The sequence below is a fragment of the Syngnathoides biaculeatus genome, chromosome 2 (genome assembly GCF_019802595.1).
Source record: "Syngnathoides biaculeatus isolate LvHL_M chromosome 2, ASM1980259v1, whole genome shotgun sequence".
NCBI classification, from domain to species: Eukaryota; Metazoa; Chordata; class Actinopteri; order Syngnathiformes; family Syngnathidae; genus Syngnathoides; species Syngnathoides biaculeatus.
In genome coordinates, this window is record NC_084641.1 from 11848229 (window position 1) to 11867215 (window position 18987).

Sequence of the window (18987 nt, forward strand, 5' to 3'; positions counted from 1 at the left end):
AGCAAGACGTTAAATCGAGAACATCCAGTCATGACTGAGGACATGGGAGAGATTCATCATTTGTCTCATTAAATATGGACTTCACTACTCCCCCAGGCATTTTGCTATATTGCTGTCTGTAATTCCTATTTATGGGAAAATGTGACCTTTCATTCATTGGCGCTTCCTTTACCTGTTTTGCCACATTTACATGTCACGTATTTTTTTGCCCAGGAGGTAAAAGATGAGAAGTAAGAATATTGATGCATACATCAGTCATCTGGGAAACAATGGATGTGTCCAACAACTCTCACATCACTGCATTCAATCATGAGCCATTAATCAATTCAAAAGTCCAAGTCAACATTTATGTTAATTGGAAAGTTTGTAATAGGAGCGGATGTTCTCTGAAATATGTGAACTGAAAACATTTACAATTGGTTCATATTGCTTTACAACTGAGACTAATGTTGGTTTGAATGAAACATTAAGGAAAGCAAGGTTTCCATAATGAAAATTCCGTTCGTAAGACAAAATTGCACTCTCCTCAGAAATCAAGTAGCATTGAGGCTAATCTTTATTTTTGAAGTAGATGACGAGATGTAGTTGAAAACATTTGATCCTATTTCAGCACCGCCGACTGGCATTTGGGGTCCACACAACTGCAGTTACATGCAGCTGTCGTTTTGATATCAAAAGATGTCGATGAAACAAGAGATCAACATTTCCATTCTTATTTTGTGAGGCCCTGTATCTTGCCAAGCCACTTTTTCTTCTGATATTTTAGATGTAATATAGTCTATGTAGTGCCTCAATAAACATATGAAATATGAATTGAAATCGTCCAGACAATCCCAAGTCCACCAAGAGACCTAAAATCAGGTCATTTGAATATCTCAAGCTTATCTATGTCACTAGTGAAGCCCTCCGCCTTCCCTTTTGAGCTCCGGAGACAGCGCTGTCAACATGACAAACCCGTTTGTTTTCACAAGTGGGTCTTCCTTACAGACACAACCAGTTAAATGAAATGGGGTGGTCTTAATCAAATATGGACAAAGAGGACACAAAACTGGGTAAAACCGAAGTTAATGTCAAAAGGGCCTTTTGTGGACACAATTATGACACAATCAAGGTGTGGTTTGAAATTGAATTGAGACTTTTATACTTAGTCTGCGTTCACATGTCACTCTTTGGACGTCTAAATTGCCAAAATATGGAACCTTTAAATGATTTACATCTGGCTCTGATATACAACTAAGAAGATCGCATTGATTAAACCTACTACATTTTTCACATGAGCAAATTAAGACAAATCTGTAGATTGTATGAATAAAATAAAACCGATTATATAGTCAAAAATATTTTTACCTTCCAAAAACTGGATAGAGAATGTGACTCGTTGAAATCCACTAAACAGTTACTTTTGCTTATTCTACATTGGGTTACTCCCTTCAGTCTCCCACTTCGCAGGTACTTGAAACAACGTTTAAGCCTGGACGTTGTCTTAGCCAATTTAAAACCGTCCTCTTCTTGCCATGAATAAACGATTTTGTTGTTTTGTGTTTTGGGTAATTTTCTTGCTACATTATTAAGGAGCTCTCAAGCAGTTGTTTTGCATAGCTGTGTCTATAAAATAGCAAGCAAAGGCCTTATTCAAACTGGGAACCGCAAATCCATTTTTTTTAATCAAATCAACATTGGATATGTCTGGACTTTATTTAGTAGGAACAACATAAATCATATGAAATCTCATTTGAGAGCACAACAGGCAGGAGTGTACACACTGGTCTCTCAAATAGTAGAGATTAAGGAGCAAAACCTTGAGATAATCCACACTAAGTAACAACAATTTTAATGACATGAACATGAAAAATAATGAAGCAGCACCAGTTTTACAGCCAATTGTTGCTACTTTGTGAATGTCACAAACCTCTCACTACATAGTGAAGGCTGCTGAGAGCTCAGCTCTAAATAAGTCAAATTACTGCCACGTCACACTAAAGTAAATCCTGTATATCGCAATACCTATATGTAATTGCTAAAATAATATCTGTGAACCATTTGGATTAATGTGATTTCTGCATAAATTGGTCAAATAATGTGATTCGATCTTTTTCGATTATAGTCTGTTTCTCTTCTATTACCAAGACAATGTTTGTAATGAATAAAACGGCACTGTCGCAGTGTGGGTGTTAGGGGCGGGTAATATTGGGATTTCATAGTTTTTGAGTCTCCACCAAAAGTTTCTCCCTCCAAAACTGTTTATGTTCAGCAATATTCTTCAGATGTCTGGTGTGAGTTGCTCTTTTGAGGTCATGTCACTGAATCTCAATTGCGTTGAGGTCAAGACTCTGACTGAGCCACTTTAAAGGTGTGTTTTCTTCTGTAGAATCTATTCAGTTGTTCATGTGTCCTGTTTTGATCCATTGTCTTGTTTAATCTCCATCCATCCATTCATCCATCCATTGATTTTCTTCCACTTATCCAGGCTCGGGTCGCAAGGGCAGTAGCTTCATCCGAGATACCCAGACTTACCTCTCCACAGCGACTTCTTTCAGGTCTTCGGTGAGAATCCCTAGGAGTTCACAGGCCAGCCGTGAGACATAGTCTCTCCAGTGTGTGCTGGGTCATCCCCGGGGTCTCCTGCCATTGGACATGCGCGGAATGCCTCATCCGGGAGCCATCCAAAAGGGATTCTAATCAAATGCTCTAACCACCTCATCTGGGTCTTCTCAATGGGGAGGAGCAGCGGCTCTATTTTAGCCCCTCCCCGATGACCAAGATGCTGACCCTATCTCTAAGGGAGAGTCCGGACAACCTACACAGAAAACTAATTTTAGCCAGTTGTATACGGGATGTCGTTCATTCGGTCATTACCCATCACTTGTGACCATAGATTAGGGTAGAAGCGTAGATCAACTGGTAAATAGAGAGCTTTGCCTTTTGCCTTAGCTCCTTCTTCACCACAACAGACCAATTTAAAGTCTGCATCACTGATGACCCCGGAATGATCTGTCCTTCTTCCATCACTCATGATGAAGACCCCAAGATACTTGAACTCCATTTGGGGTAGGGTCTTGTCCCCAACCTGGAGAGAGCACACTATCCTTTTCTGACTAAGGACCATGGTCTCAGATTTGGAGGTTTGGATTTTCATTCTAACCACTTCACACTCTGCTGCAAACCACTCCAGTATGAGTTGGAGATCCCCCACAGGACTCCCCAAAAAACACTGTTGAATGCCTTCTCCAAGTCCACAAATCATGCATACTGGTTGGGCAAACTCCCATGTCGTCTCACGGGCCCTGCAGAGGATGTAGACCAGGTCTACTGCTCCACGGCCAGGTAGAAAAACCACACTGCTCCTGCTGAATCTGAGATTTGACTTCTCCATGGACCCTCCTCTCCATCACCACTGAATAGACCTTACAAGGAATGTTGAGGAGTTTGATCCATTATATTTTGAACACTCCCTCCTGTTCCCCATCATAAAATGGGGCACTAATCCAGAAGCACTGTCCACAATATCCATGATGTTGCAGGGCCGTGTTATTCAGGACAGCTCCCAATATAAACACCCGGGTCTTTACCACCGAGAAGCTTTTTACCACCGCGTGTCTGTGGAATTTTGGAAGTCTTTGAGTATACTCTCCACCAAATAAAAAACGCCCCGTGTCAATGGTCAAATATACCCCGTCCCCACTACACACAGTGTTGATTGTGCAATGCTTCCCACTCCTGAGACGCTGGATGGTTGAACCACCCATCATTTGTTAGAGTTCTGTTAATCAATGAATGAGTCCAAGCTTTGGGAGTATTCACCAAACATTGCCCCTTTAAAGTTGGGATAAGGTTGTCATCGTGCGATGCTTTTTTTTCTCCGCACCTTCCAAAAAAATTTTTACTTTTAGTGTCATCTGTCTTTACAGTAGTTGTCCTGTGGGGCTGTGAAACATCCATGTGCACCTTTGTAAACTTGAAATCTATATTTCAAGCCATGTCTCACATTGCCCAGTGTTTCTTGAGAATAAAAATCAATAAATAGTATGTGTGTTTTTATAAGGCAGGGCAGCTTTTACCTCTACCCTTTATCTCGTCACACTCATTGAACTTGAAATTGGATGACTCCTATTAACTTTGGAATTCAGAAATCCTTTATGTCATGGTTCACAGTTCACGTACTTTTTCCAGTCCACACTGTGACTGTTTACAGGGTGTGTTCAATAAAAGAATGACAACATATACTCTAATTGTTTGTGTGGTATTATTTTAAGAAGGCAGTGCTTATCTGTTGTGACAGAATGAAAAAAATTTTATGGTCAGCTTTGGAGAAATCCAGGTAAATGTATAAAGAGTTCACATATTTAGATAGCAACTCTGTGTCATTTCCAACAATGTATATTAAAGAATTGAATTCAGTTACAATTATATCTGAGAGAAGATGGTGCACAGAGCTGTGCAGAGGTAATGTGTCAATAAAAGGAGTAAGCAGGCTGCAGCAAAAGTAATGTTTCAATAACCTGTAAAGGAAATTTGATTTTATGTTTATTATTTGCCGTGACGTGATATTTCTTTATTTATTATTTTTTTTGTTTTTGCTGTGAATAATGTTTCTATTTGGCATTGACTGTATATGTAATGAACCCTACATTGTTGCCATAGAAACCCATGCAGACAGGTCGGAATACAGACAGATGATAAGTGGATGAAATAGGTACAATCTGGTCACTTGAAAATGACAGTGCAGACAGTTAAACTTCAACCTCTCATCTTAACAAAAAAATTGGATTTGACTGGAATCTGAAGAAGGCCAAAAAAAAATTTCAGTTCAATTTGCTTCTTCCCTCATGTTTCATCAGTGAAAGTTAGGGAGCAATTCCCAGGAGAAGCCAAGCACTGTGAAGTTGTAAAAGCCTAATTCAGCAGCTGAAAATACCAACTATATCTGATATCAAAAGTTGCATTTATGTGCCAACTTTGCCATATTTTCATAAACTGTGCATTTCCATATTCAAGTGTACCCTCTGCACTTTGTTGCCAACTTGTGAAAGAATTATTTCCTCCATTGGTTCGAGGGAAGGCTTACAAGACAACATCACCTTTAATTAATCTGAATGTTTGCCTATTCAAATCAAAATCATTGTTTAATGATCATTCCAGATTGGCAAGAAGTTGCAGCCTTAAGAAATGTTCCTGATTTCTTGTGTCATGATTCAGTCATTAAGGGACTGGAATGCTACTCACTGATAGTCTAGTGTTACACATGCCTCACTTTGATGCAGCTAGCGTGGAATGTATTCCCGCTCAGTGATGGTGTCTATATGTGCCCTGCAACTGACTGGTGACCAGTTCAGGGTATGGCCTGCCTTTCTCCTAAAGTTGGCACTCCAGTGACCTTTTTGAGGATAAGCGGCCGAGAAATGCATTGCAATCTACAGAGAAAAGACATGGTCATCAGATAGGGTGCGTGTTTTTTTTGTGTCAGGAGAAAGTAAGCACACATGGAAGCCAGACAAATCCTGTTGGATTTTGAAATCACATTTCCGACCGAGAGATGAATTGGGATGGAGAGAAAGCAACACTGTGTGTCACATTCATTCCCCCGAGCCTGGAAACTAATGATGGTTGCATCATCTTCACGACAGCCAAGTTCAATCCACAGAGTGGATATGTGGTATCTGCAGTGAGGTGATTTTTCCTCAATACCGACATGACAACTGACATTGGATGAAGCAAAAACACTTTTACATTTGACAAGAATAAAACCGATCAGCTGAAAGGTCAGTGTGTCAGTTTGTTTTGAAGAAAAGCCAGTGTGCCAGCGGAGCTTAGAAAATGTGTTGTTTTCTTCAGATGCAATCACTAAAGTTTGCCCATAACATAGTTGTGTTGCTCACATATACTTTTGTATCGTGTCTGTGCATTTGGAATTAGAATGTCCATTGCAGTCTATTGTCGAAGCTGCTTATCCTCACAAGGGTCAGAGGAGTACCAGAGCCTATCCCAGCTAACACCAGGTGAAAGGTGGACTACACCCTGAACTGGTCGCCAGTCAGTTGCAGGGCACATATCAACACCATCACTGAGCGGGAAATGATCCCACACTGCCTGCACCAATGTCAGGCGTGGTGTACAACCACACTATCAGTGACTGTTGGTATTAGAATGCAAAAGATCAAATATAGGGGGATTGCTGGAGCCTATCCCAGCTAGTTTTGGGCAAAAGGTGGACTACACCCTGAACTGGTTGCCAGTCAGTTGCAGGGCACATATTGACACCGTCATTGAGCTGAAATTGAACCCACGCTGCCTGCTCTAAAGTCATGAAGTTGTAAGACATAGTGAATGGATAATTTTCTTCACTGAATAAATATGTGCTGTACCCATTTATTGTTCTATTCTGTTCACTACAGGTTAGTCTAAATCAGGGGTCAGAAGTGACAGCAGTTTGACGCCGAAGCATCATGCATTCAGATTCAGCACTTAGCATTCTGGAGAAAAGAAAAAAAAAACATACCCAAAGCCTCCCAAATAACGTGTCGTGTGAAGGTGTCGTCTGTGATGGATGTGCACGATATCAATGTGAAACCAAATGTCCCAGTTTGCTTCACCTACTATACAGCTATTAAAAAAATAGCGACTATCAATTGAAATTTGAGAACACTAGGGATTTGCATTAGGGTCAATAAAGTAGTGGGCTTCTAAGGTCCAGGGCACTTCCATGTGAGTCCTTGATAATGAATAGGGTGAAGACACAGTTGATAGCATCGCCTATGTGTCCAGGGCACTAAAGACATGAGTCGAGGTATTGTAGCTCTGGCAAGTAAGTGCCGAAATCAATAGCTCATTACATGGTGCTTTCGGGCCAGATTTGGAGGGGATGCTGGTAGTCCACTGGGGGAATTAGTGGTGGTGTGATTGTCAGGGAGATGAAAGGATGTCTTGCCGCAGAAAGGAGGTTAAGATCTGGACTTGCACAGGACATAGTCTCTATTCTTGCCCTAAATAGCCCTCTGACTTCTCATGGGATACGACATTTACCACTAAGCCCGGTTATTTTTGGGGGAAATGTAGGTATTTGTGTCTATTCACTGTGACAAATGTAATGATAGTAATGTGACCGGAGGGACGGTGGACAACTGGTTAGCACATCTGCCTCAGCGTTCTGAGGGGTTCAAATGCTGGCCCTACAGGTGTAGAGTTTGCATGTTCTCCCCGTGACTGCGTGGGTTTTCTCCGGGTACTCTAGTTTTCTCCTGCATCACAAAAACATGAGGGGTAGGTTGATTGAGGGCTCTAAATTGCCCTTAAGTGTGTATGTGTGTGCGAATGGTTTTTATATGTTCTGTTCAGTTCAGGGTGTACCCTGCCTCACACCTGGAGATAGCTAAGATAGGCTTCAGCATGGTGGGAAGGATAAAGTGCGATTGAGAATTGAGGGATGGATTAATGTGACTCTTATTTTCATTATTTTCTTTGTTTTTTTTTTTCATTTTATTTTTTTGGGAGTAAGTTTAATCACATATATTGAATTTTCCATTGTTGTAGTCTGGCCGGACAGAAGTGATCGATAACACCCGGAATCCAGATTTTGTCAGGAAGTTTGTCTTGGATTTCTTCTTTGAAGAAAAACAAAATCTCAGGTTTGATGTGTAAGTAGTCTGATGTTTTATTCAAATTCCCCATACAAATCTGAAGCAACTGCCTTCTACATCACATTTCACTTTAGTGAAAAGGCATCTTTATTCTGTAGGGTAGCAATGAACTGAGTTGTTAATGCTTCATTTCAATTCAATCATCATTCAATTAAACAAAAAAGTTAGTCACTTGTGGCCTCACTGATTTAATTAGATTTTTTTAATGCCCACTTAACTTCGCTTACATTTATTAAATTTAATCAATATCCATCCAAGGTCACTCAAATTTCACTTTCGCTTCATCAGTAGGGTATGAACTTTGTAATTATTGTTCCAATTGCTTTGACGAAACTGAAGATAACGAAGGGAAGAAATTGTATCTTAAAAAAATTAACCATTTTCATATTATTGGCTTGTGGGGAATGTACACTCACCTATGATTTTGCTCTTGCACTCCTTAATGAGATCCAATATGTAAGTTTCTGTTGCATTTTGGAGTCATGTAGAACTTGACCAGATAATTCCAGTTGCCTTATATTGTCATATCAGAATAACTGGAAATTTATTGGTCACAATGAACTGTTTATTGCGTCGTGCTACTAAGAGAGACTGGTCCCGGTTAATACTTGGATAGGAGACCACCTAGGAATACGTATCAGTTGTCGATGTTAGGGAGTTCACAAAAAAATAAGAATCACAGAAACTGCAATTGCGGCATAATGTAATCCATGGCACCCAGAACTAATTGAATATAAAACTTTTCTCTCATTGAAACCTTTTGAAGAATGGACATTTTTATCTCTCTTCATATCTCATTTAGATTTTGTAATACGTTTGTGCCATGTCTGTTTTTCTGGCTGTAAAACATACACAATCTGAGTATCTGTGAATGAGGAACTGCCTGCAGCAGCGAGCAAGCTACATCCCAGTGAAAAATGCAGTTCTGATTAACTAAACTCAAATACATGCAATCAGTGAATGACTCTTTAAGCATCACAGAAGAGGTTTTACGAAAATCTGAGCATGATTTGAACCCTCAAAAAACAAGCCACGTTGTCGCTGTTTGCAGAAATACGGTACATTTTAAATGTTACATTCAAATAATGTAACTATCCAGAGTTGCATTGCCTTTTCTAAAAATAGCCCACCAGTAAGATGAGTAAATTTTTGTTTCTATTCTTCAAAAAAAAAAGCATTAATATGCACAGCTTATCTGCTTTTTTCTTTCACTTCTTTTATAAATCTCACACGTGTTAGTGTTACTTTGGAACTGACAATATTTATTTTGTTAAAATGAGTGGTGTTCAAAGGCCAAACCACAGCAGTGGCAGAAACAAGATAGCATGCACAACTACAATGAGATGATTTACCCTCAAAGTAATTTGTGCCGATTAGGTTGGTGCAAAAGTAAATATGAAACCGCTAGACCTTGCCAATGATTATTATCAGTACCAAAAAAGTGTTTCTCACTTTCAAAAAGCTACAAGTGTACCTAAATCTAGACGTACCTATATTTACTGTTTCTCTCAAAAGTCACCTCTCCAGAAGCATCATGAAGAGACGGCGAAATGAAAAGAAAAAACACTCCCAAAATTATTAGTAAACAATAACCTGTCTCACTGTGAATGAGCTCCAAATAATCCTTTCAAATCTTAATTTCAACACGTTTTGTCAGAATCTTATCCCAGTTTTGTTCCTGCCAGGTACAAGGTGGACTCCAGAAGCTGCAACATTTCCAAACACGTAAGTCTACATCAATTGACAGTGTGGACTCAGAGCTGATCGGTCCCATTCTCAGCATACATACTGTATGTAATGTAATGTAAGCAATGTAACATGAGCCTTTCTATTGACAAATGTTCCTTTTTTGTCCTCCATCCTATCAATCATGGCGGAGAGCAGAAGGTAAGTGGTTAAGAATGAAAATACATTGTTGTGCACATCCTTCTTTAGTCATTCCATGATTTACGTTCTGAAATAGTCCACTTCATTGCCTTTTCTCTCATTCTTTCGTCTCGTCTCATCAAGGATAAAACACTCCAAGCCAGAGTTTGCCCCTTTGTAGTATTCTTCCTCATGTTGTCTCTCTGCAGCATGACTTCAAATGTTGTTTTTTGAGGCTACACCACATTGTGAGGACATTTACAGGTGTTCAACATATCTATTATTGTGCCAGTCACCTCTACACAAACCTGTTTACAACACAAAACAAAAGATGTCTAATGTTACATCCTTTCTTAGATGACTTTCTAGACATATTTTTATTCTGTCATACGGTGTTAAAAGTAATGCATGCCAAGTGATGCAACAAGGCCCTCATAAACTAGTGTGGCCACAATTTTCTCAAATTTCCATTTAAATAAATATCACTCTGTGAGTACTTGGGATTATACAGTAACCATTCAACCTCGATTTTTGACAAAAGTATAGAAATTGGACTGGTTGTTGCAGAGACGTTGAACACGCTGTAAAAAGTGTCCAGGTGCCCTGAGAATTTCTGGGGTCCCTGACTGTCCGGCAGCAGCTCCCTTGACCCCACTTGACTATTGATCTTTGGTAGGAAAGGTGCCATTTGTGTCTTTGTGAAAACAATCTCGTTTGCTTCCTTGGGCAAGACTCTATTAACCCCCAATTGCCCGGAACGCTTGTTCATGTGTGGCAACCTCACTGACACGTTGCCAATAGTGAATGTCCACTGTCAGTTTGCTTTAGTTTTATGTAAATTTAGCATGTTTTTGTTCATCAAAAAAGTTATAAAAATACAAATTATTGTCTATCTCCACAAAGAAGGATAAATCATTTGTCTGAATCTATATTTCATCTATATTCCACCATCATGAGTTCACTCTTTAATGCATGTCATTCTACGTTCTTTAAAAAAAAAAAAATTCATTTCTTTCAGGATTTTTTGGGTCAGACGTTTTGCACCCTTGGAGAAATCATTGGCTCCACAGGAGGGCGGCTGGAGAGGACTCTCTCGTAAGTCGTGCAACCCTAATCTTGTTTTTAACAATATAATTACCCATGACAAATTTATTCCCCAGTTTTACTGTGGTGATGATTGATAATAATAAATAATGAATAAAATGCATGCTCATGAATATTTATGAAAGGCCCCAGATGAAATCAAAGCTGTAATATCCATCTTGGTGAGGAAGTGTGTGTGTATAGCCTCCACTGGTTTCATCTATGAGATCACAATGTCACGCTAAAAATGTCTGTAGACTGAAGTTCACCAAGCAGGTGATCAAAATAAAGTTCTCAGGTCAGGCAACTGCATGATGTGATAGTAGCATAGCAGACTGTTGTTAAACAAATGAAGTTGTTTTTAACTAAACTATTACATGCCATTTGAATTATGAAAGACATTTCTTTTTTTAAAGCCAAAAGGAAACACATTTTCATTCAATAACTGTGCGTGCGTGCCTTTGTGCTTAGATCATACTAACACACAATTGATGGACAAAACTGTGATTCATCAGTGTTGTTCATACTTGAATTTGTGCGCACTCAATGAACAAATTTAGAACCTCCTCAGACCATTCATTTAGACGAATGATCATGTTTTGATAAGATGTCAAACACATCTTTCACCTAATGAGCAGAACACATTAAAACTAGTCATTTATATAAAATGAGAATAATAGCTGACAATATTATATTAAACTCAGAATTTGGTTGTGAGTTGACTCATGTCCGAAATAACCGTGAAAAGGACACCTCTTATAATCCTGCTAATTCTGTCCAAGTGCTAATGTACTTTATGTCAATCGACTGTCAATATGTGTGTATCTGCCGCTGGCTGTGGATATTGGCAGCCGTCCCTCAGTGAGCAAGTTGGGCGAGAAAACGTTTTGTGTAGTTAGTTATTCTTTCAAGTCCCTACAACAATCTGAATTACATTTTTCTGTGATTCTGCAAAATGTTATGTAAATTCGATTTGGATTCATTATAAACCCACAGTTGTTGTGGTTGCTTGTGATGTAACATCGACCAGAAGCTTTAACTCTCCGATATATGATTTATTTATTTAAAATTTCAGGGCATGTGTCTTTCCAAGGTCGACATCCGTTCTGAAAAAAAAAAAAATGTGTGTGCAGTCAGTTTTACTTCATTTACTCTTCATATCCTTTGGGCCCACCAAATGTGGTAAAGTGTTCCTTGTGAAATATTTATGACCTGATGTTTCCCTGTAAAATATGGAAACCTGTGCAGCTTGCTTGACAGCAGTCAGTGTCTCAGCTTGTACTCGACTTTCAAGTAACAGCTACGAAAGACACAGCAGCGTAAGGTGTGGTTTGTAAACCTTACACCGAGTTATCACCCCAAATAATTCCCAACTGTCCAAGGACCACCATCACGATAAACAATGCAGTAGCACCGTCAACCCAAGTCTTCTTCTTTATCCCTTCCTCCTTCCTTTCGGCTTGTCCCGTTAGTGGTTGCCACAGCGCGCCATCTTTTCCCATCGAAGCCTATCTCCTGCATCTTCCTCTCGAACCCCAACTGCCATCATGTCTTCCCTCACAACATCCATCAATCTTGTCTTTGGTCTTCCTCTCGCTCTTTTGCCTGTCAGCTCCATCCTCAGCACCCTGCTACCAATACACTCACTCTCTCTCTTCTGGACATGTCCTAAACATCAAAGTCTGCTATCTCTAGCTTTGTTTCCGAAACGTATAACCTTGGCCATCCCTGGTTCATTTCTAATCCTATGCAACCAGGTCACTCATAGTGAGAACCTCAACATCTTCATTTCCGCAACCTCCAGCTCTGCTTCGTTTTGTCTCTTCAGTGCCACTGTCTCTAATCTGCTGAACTACTTCAGTTCATCTGTTTTTTGTTGAAAATGCTGTGTATTTGGTTATAGATGCTATTTGAGGTGCAATAGTTTCCTGCATTCATATTAACAACTTCACCACATATGCCTGAGGTCTTCCTTTTTCCTGCTCTAAACAAAAGCAAATTTGCAAATGTAGTTTGAGTCATACAGATCAACCATTCTCTACGATGACCATGCAGCTGGAAAGGAAGAGGATAAGCTGTATTGATGATGGACAAGTATACAAAAACAAAAATCTCAATGATTAGTGTGTACCACACTTTAAAACTTACTGTGATTCAATGTATCACAGTAAGTAATATCTGAATTTCATCGATACAATCTTGTAAAAAAAAAGGCTGTTAAAATTGATACCAACATAGTGCCTTGTAGACAAGCACAATGTATTGTATTCCATATGATAATCTCAAATCTTTTGGCAGTTTCTGGCCCTTTGTTATAATTCATTCACTCTATGTTTATACCGCAGAGCATGATCCCAATTTAGGATTTTTTTTTCTTGAATCAGATATATTTAAATGTTCACATAACAAGACAAATGCAACTTCCAGTGTGGACAGAATGGGTCCGTTAAGTGATGTGTACGTACATAAACTTCACGGTGTCACGGACGAGACTCGGGGGTGGACCCAAATGCACGACTCAGGTGAGAGGTAAGCAGTGCGGAATAAGCCTTTATTCGTTCCAATGTCGGTTACCAGGGAGTCAGTCCAAACAAGCAGCAAGATCAGTAACGGCAGGCTTACGGGGTAGGTCGGGAGACAGGCGTTGGTCGGTACACGGGAGGTAGACGTCAGGAGTACGGGAGTGCGGGAACGAGGCATGAGAGGCAACGATCTAGCAGAGTCTCTGTCGTCCCCCGGGTCCTATATGTACTGGGTCTAATCGGAGGTCATGAGGTGCAGGTGTGACCCTTCCGATTAGACGGCCACGCCCAGCCCTGGCTGGAATCCAGGATCATGACAGTACCCCCCCCCCCTCAACGGCCGGCTCTGGACGGGCCAGGCGCATCAGGGTGAGCCGCGTGAAAGTCCCTGATGAGGGAGCGGTCCACGACGAAGTGGGAGGGAATCCAAGAGCGCTCCTCCGGGCCATATCCCTCCCAGTCCACCAGGTACTGGACCCCCCTCCCTCTGCGGCGGGAAGACAGCAACCGGCGCACGGTGTACACCAACCCACCGTCGACCATGCGGGGGGGCGGGGGTGACTTGAGCGGAGGAGCCAGCGACGACGTGCGATTCGGGTGAAGTCTGCTGACGTGGAACGTAGGGTGCACCCTCATCGACCTGGGCAGTTTCAACGAGACAGCGACCGGGTTAATAACCTTGGAAACAGGGAACGGGCCAACGAACCTGGGAGAAAGTTTGCGGGATTCCGTCCGCGGCGGGAGATCTTTGGTGGAGAGCCACACTCGCTGTCCCACTCTGAGCTCTGGTGCGGCCCTCCTCTTGCGGTCTGCTGCGGCCTTGTAGGCGCTGCTCATACGCAGCAGTGTCCTCCGAGCTGCTTCCCAGGTCCGTTTGCAGCGTCGCACCACGGCCAGGGCCGACGGAACTGTGGATTCTGTGACCAGTGGAGGAAACAGGGACGGAGGATACCCATGCACGACATGGAGTGGAGCCATACCTGTTGAAGCGGAGGGTAGGGAATTGTGGGCATACTCCACCCACTTGATGTGCTGGCTCCACGTGCTCTGGTCCCTGGATACCAGACATCGAAGACCGGTCTCTAATTCCTGGTTAATCCTCTCAGTCTGGCCATTAGACTCTGGGTGATGACCCGATGTCCGACTTGCTGAAGCGCCGATGAGGTTGCAGAACTCCTTCCAGAAACGGGCGCTGAATTGCGGACCCCTGTCCGAAACGATGTCCTGGGGTAGACCGTGGTATCGGACGACCTCGTCTAATAGCAAATAGGCTGTCTGCTTGGCCGACGGGATCTTCGGGAGCGGCACGAAGTGGACCATCTTGGAGAAACGGTCCACTATGGACAGCACCACTGTGTTCCCTTGTGAAGACGGCAGGCCGGTAACGAAGTCCATCGCGATGTGTGACCACGGACGAAAGGGGATGGACAGGGGTTGCAACTCACCAACGGGCCGTAGGCGGGAAGTTTTATTGGCAGCACACACCGGGCAGGCGTTGACGAACTCCCTTACATCCTTGCTGAGGTTAGGCCACCAGAACCTTTGTTCGACCACTGACCGTGTCTTCGCCATACCCGGGTGGCAGACCGTCTTGTTGGTATGGGCCCAGTTGATGACGTCTCCCCGCAGAGATGGGATGACGAAAAGACGGCCCGACGGACAATCCGCGGGTGGCGGTGTCTCTTCCAGGGCCTCCTTCACTCGCGACTCGATCGACCAGGTGAACCCGGACACGAAGCACCCCGCTGGCAGGATAGTAGCGGCATCTGAATCAGTGCGCCCTCCCTCGTGGATCCGCGAGAGTGCATCCGGCTTGCCGTTTTTGGAGCCTGGGCGGTAAAACACCTTAAAGTGGAAGCGGGTGAAAAATAGAGCCCACCTGGCCTGACGGGCGTTCAACCTCTTCGCGGACTTCAGGTATTCAAGGTTCTTATGGTCCGTGAAGACAACGAACGGTACTTGCGAGCCCTCCAGCCAGTGCCGCCACTCCTCCAACGCGCTCTTGACCGCCAGCAGTTCCTTATCTCCCACGTCGTAGTTCCTCTCTGCCGGGGTCAACTTTCTAGACAGGAACGCGCACGGGTGAATCCTTCCATCCCTGGGACTCCTCTGTGACAAGACTGCTCCGATTCCTGAATTCGAAGCATCCACCTCCACCACAAACTGGTTATCGGGATCCGGAATAATGAGAACGGGCGCAGTAGTGAAACTTGCCTTGAGCCTGCCGAAGGCCTCCTGGCAGGTCCCGGACCAGTCGAAGGTGGTATTTGGCGAAGTGAGCGAATGCAGAGGAGCGGCCACGGAACTGAAGTTCCTTATGAATTTCCTATAGAAATTGGCAAACCCCAAGAACCTCTGCACGTCCCTCCTGTTGGTGGGGGTAGGCCACCGCAGCACCGCGTCGACCTTCCCGGGATCCATCCATATCTCTCCCTCAGCCAGGACGAAGCCCAGGAAGGACACGGATGCCTGATGGAACTCACACTTCTCCATATTCACGTATAATTGGTGCTGCTGCAGACGCCGGAGCACCTCTCGGACTTGTTGAATGTGAGAGGCTAGGTCTGCTGAAAAGATGAGAATGTCATCCAGGTAAACAAAGACAGATCTGTTCAGGAACTCCCGGAGCAAGTCGTTAATGAAGTTCTGAAAGACGGCCGGAGCGTTTGTCAGTCCAAGGGCATCACAAGATACTCATAGTGCCCTGTGGGGGTGTTGAACGCCGTCTTCCACTCATCCCCTTCCCGAATCCGCACCAGATGGTAAGCGCTGCGCAAGTCGAGCTTGGTGAAGATCCGGGCTCCCTGGAGGAGTTCGAATGCTGTAGAGATAAGCGGCAAAGGGTACCGGTTCTTGACTGTGATGTCGTTCAGTCCTCGGTAGTCGATGCAAGGTCGCAGCGTGGAGTCCTTCTTCTTGACAAAAAAAACCCCCGCACCGGCTGGTGAAGATGAGGGGGGAATGAGTCCAGCTGCCAGTGAGTCCTCGATGTAGTCCCTCATGGCTTGATGCTCTGGTCCCGTTAAAGAGAACAGTTTCCCTCTGGTAGGAAAGGTGCCTGGCAGGAATTCAATCGCGCAGTCGTATGACCGATGTGGCGGTAGAGACTTTGCCTTAGATTCAGAGAAGACCTCCCGTAGGTCATGATAGCAGGAGGGCACTGCGGTCAGGTCCAGGGCGGTACCAGGTTCTGTTAGCCGAACCGGCGCGACTTGAATACCCCTGTCTCTCCGGACAGCGAAACAACGACTGAGACAGTCCTCACCCCAAGTCTTGAAAAGACCCGTGGTCCAATCTATGTGCGGATTATGTTCTTTGAGCCATGGACTGCCCAAGATAATGTCGCTACTACGTGCGTCGAAGACATGAAAGCTAATTCGCTCCGAGTGAGCGTCCGGAAAGCTCATACGTAGCGTCTGAGTACGATGTGTAACCCGACAAAGGAACTTGCCGTTGGCGGCATAGGCGTGACGAAACCGTTGCGTGGGGAAGGTTGCCGCCCCCAGCTCCTCGACCACGCGGGGATTTATCAGGTTTGCTTCCGACCCAGAATCTATGAAAGCCGTCATAGAGCATGAACGGGAGTCCGTTCCCAAGGTGAGGTGAAGAAGGGAACTCCCTGACCCCGTCGTGGTGTACCGCACACTCACCGGAGTAGCGATCCTGATGTCAGAATGCCCTGGTCGAGTCGGGCAACGGGCGATCAAGTGTCCCAAACGCCCGCAGTAAAAACAGCGTCCCTCTCGTCGCCGACGTAAGCGCTCCTCCGCTGAGCTGCCAAGCCCCTCCACTTGCATGGCTTCCGGTGAAGCTGACAACACGGGTGGCCGGGAAGCGGAACAACCGGACTGCGACTCTCCTCTCCTCCTCCCTCAGGCCCTCCATCTGTCTCTGCACGGTGAGGCGCTGGTCCACCTTGAGGGCCAATGCGATGAGGGAGTTAAGCGAAGGCGGAAGATCGTTGGCCACGAGGTGACCACGGATCTGTGGGGACAGTCCCTCGTAAAACGCGTCATGGAGGGCTTCCTCATTCCAGCGGCTCTCGGTAGCCCGAATCCGGAACTCGATGACTTAGTCGGACACGCGGCGACGCCCCTGGCGAATTGTCATGAGTGACGACGCCGCCTGGCGTTCCGGAGCCGCATACTGGAACACCTGGGTGAGCGCGCAGACGAAGCTCGCCCATGAGCGGCAGGTCTCCGAGTTACGGCTCCACTCGGCGGTGGCCCATGCCTCCGCCCTCCCTGTCATGTGGGAAATGACGAAGGCGATCCGGGAGCGGTCTGTGGGAAAAGCGGAAGCTTGCAGCTCAAAGTGGAGATCGCACTGCGCCAGGAAGGGCTTGACGTTACCAGAGTCGCCTGAGAACCGCTCTGGTCGAGAGAGCGGAGTGATGGTGGCACGGGGAGGCACAGGAGCGGCCGCGCTAGCTTGGGAGACTAGCCACGGTTGCAGCTGGGTGCAGAGCTCCTGGATCTGGTGAGTCATAGCCTGGAGAGCAGCCTCTTGCTCACCCAGGCCTGCAGCGCACGGCGAATGGCTTCAGAGTCGGCTGGGTCCATGTTCTTGGCTAGATCGTTCTGTCACGGACGAGACTCGGGGGTGGACCCAAATGCACGACTCAGGTGAGAGGTAAGCAGTGCGGAATAAGCCTTTATTCGTTCCAGTGTCGGTTACCAGGGAGTCAGTCCAAACAAGCAGCAAGATCAGTAACGGCAGGCTTACGGGGTAGTTCGGGAGACAGGTGTTGGTCGGTACACGGGAGGTAGACGTCAGGAGTACGGTAGTGCGGGAACGAGGCATGAGAGGCAACGATCTAGCAGAGTCTCTGTCGTCCCCCGGGTCCTATATGTACTGGGTCTAATCGGAGGTCATGAGGCGCAGGTGTGACCCTTCCGATTAGACGGTCACGCCCAGCCCTGGCTGGAATCCAGGATCATGACACACGGAAGTGTAGTAAAAACTCGATGAAACAGGCCCTGATATAACAATAAGATGGGACTGAACAATGTGTCTCAAAATTGTTTCTATTTGTCACTGAAAATGTCGTTGACAAAGGCTTTTAAGTTCATAAATCTGCTGCTGTTTACTGGCACTATGGTGCAATCCAAGCCGAAAATGGGACTGACATACACTACAGTATATTGACAAAAGTATTCAATCACCTGTCACTTGACTCAAATATGAATGACTTCATCCATAAGTTTTAATACAACATTGTTCCCCCCACTTTTAAGATTTTAAACTCTTCTGGGAAGGTTTTCCTCAAGGCTGCTCATTTATAACGCATTTTTGAGGTTACACAATGATATTGGACAAGAAGGCCTGTTTCTCAGTCTCTCCTCTAATTCATCCAAAAGTGTTCTATAGGGTTGAGGTCAGGATTGTGCAGACTAGTCATTTTCATCCACATCAAACTCTCTCGTTCGTGTCTTTATGAAACTTAATATGTGCACTGATGCTAAAGTGTAGAGGAACTCCATTTTTCAAGGGGACAATAGAAAAAAAAGAAAGAAAGCAAAACATATCGGAACATGAATGAATGAGATGAATGAAAGCAACGTTCACAATTAGTCCTTGCTTGATTATGTTCTACTCCAGTCCCATAGGAGTCGGTAATGCACATTGCAATCAGTTTACTGACTGCCAAACAAATCAAGGACACCAAAGCATGTTTGATGCAATCATCACAGGATCAGTGGCTTTTATTCAAGATCCTCTTTGCATGTGTATGTGTAATCCTGCTACTAAACACAGACTAACATATCGACAAAAACACAAGAAAATCATTGGCACTTGATTTTCCGGATGCTGATTACACAATACAGTTTATTTTGATCTCCTTGCTTTTAAATCTCCATCTCCACCTCAATTCAAGCATT

At 44.3% G+C, this 18987-nt stretch overlaps 1 protein-coding gene across 3 annotated transcripts in view; it reads left to right on the plus strand.

Annotated features, from left to right (window-relative positions):
- The window catches only part of LOC133508002 (copine-9-like), a 111057-nt gene that overhangs the window by 30429 nt on the left and 61641 nt on the right, over nt 1-18987 (plus strand). Inside the window, exons 4-7 of one of the 3 annotated variants that reach the window (XM_061833676.1) lie at nt 7528-7631; nt 9320-9359; nt 9519-9521; nt 10519-10595. In XM_061833676.1, coding sequence (XP_061689660.1) covers nt 7528-7631; nt 9320-9359; nt 9519-9521; nt 10519-10595 — 224 coding nt within the window. Of the gene's footprint in view, nt 1-7527; nt 7632-9319; nt 9381-9518; nt 9522-10518; nt 10596-18987 lie in introns of all 3 variants that reach the window. The other 2 variants (XM_061833668.1, XM_061833659.1) reach the window with 2 other exon arrangements.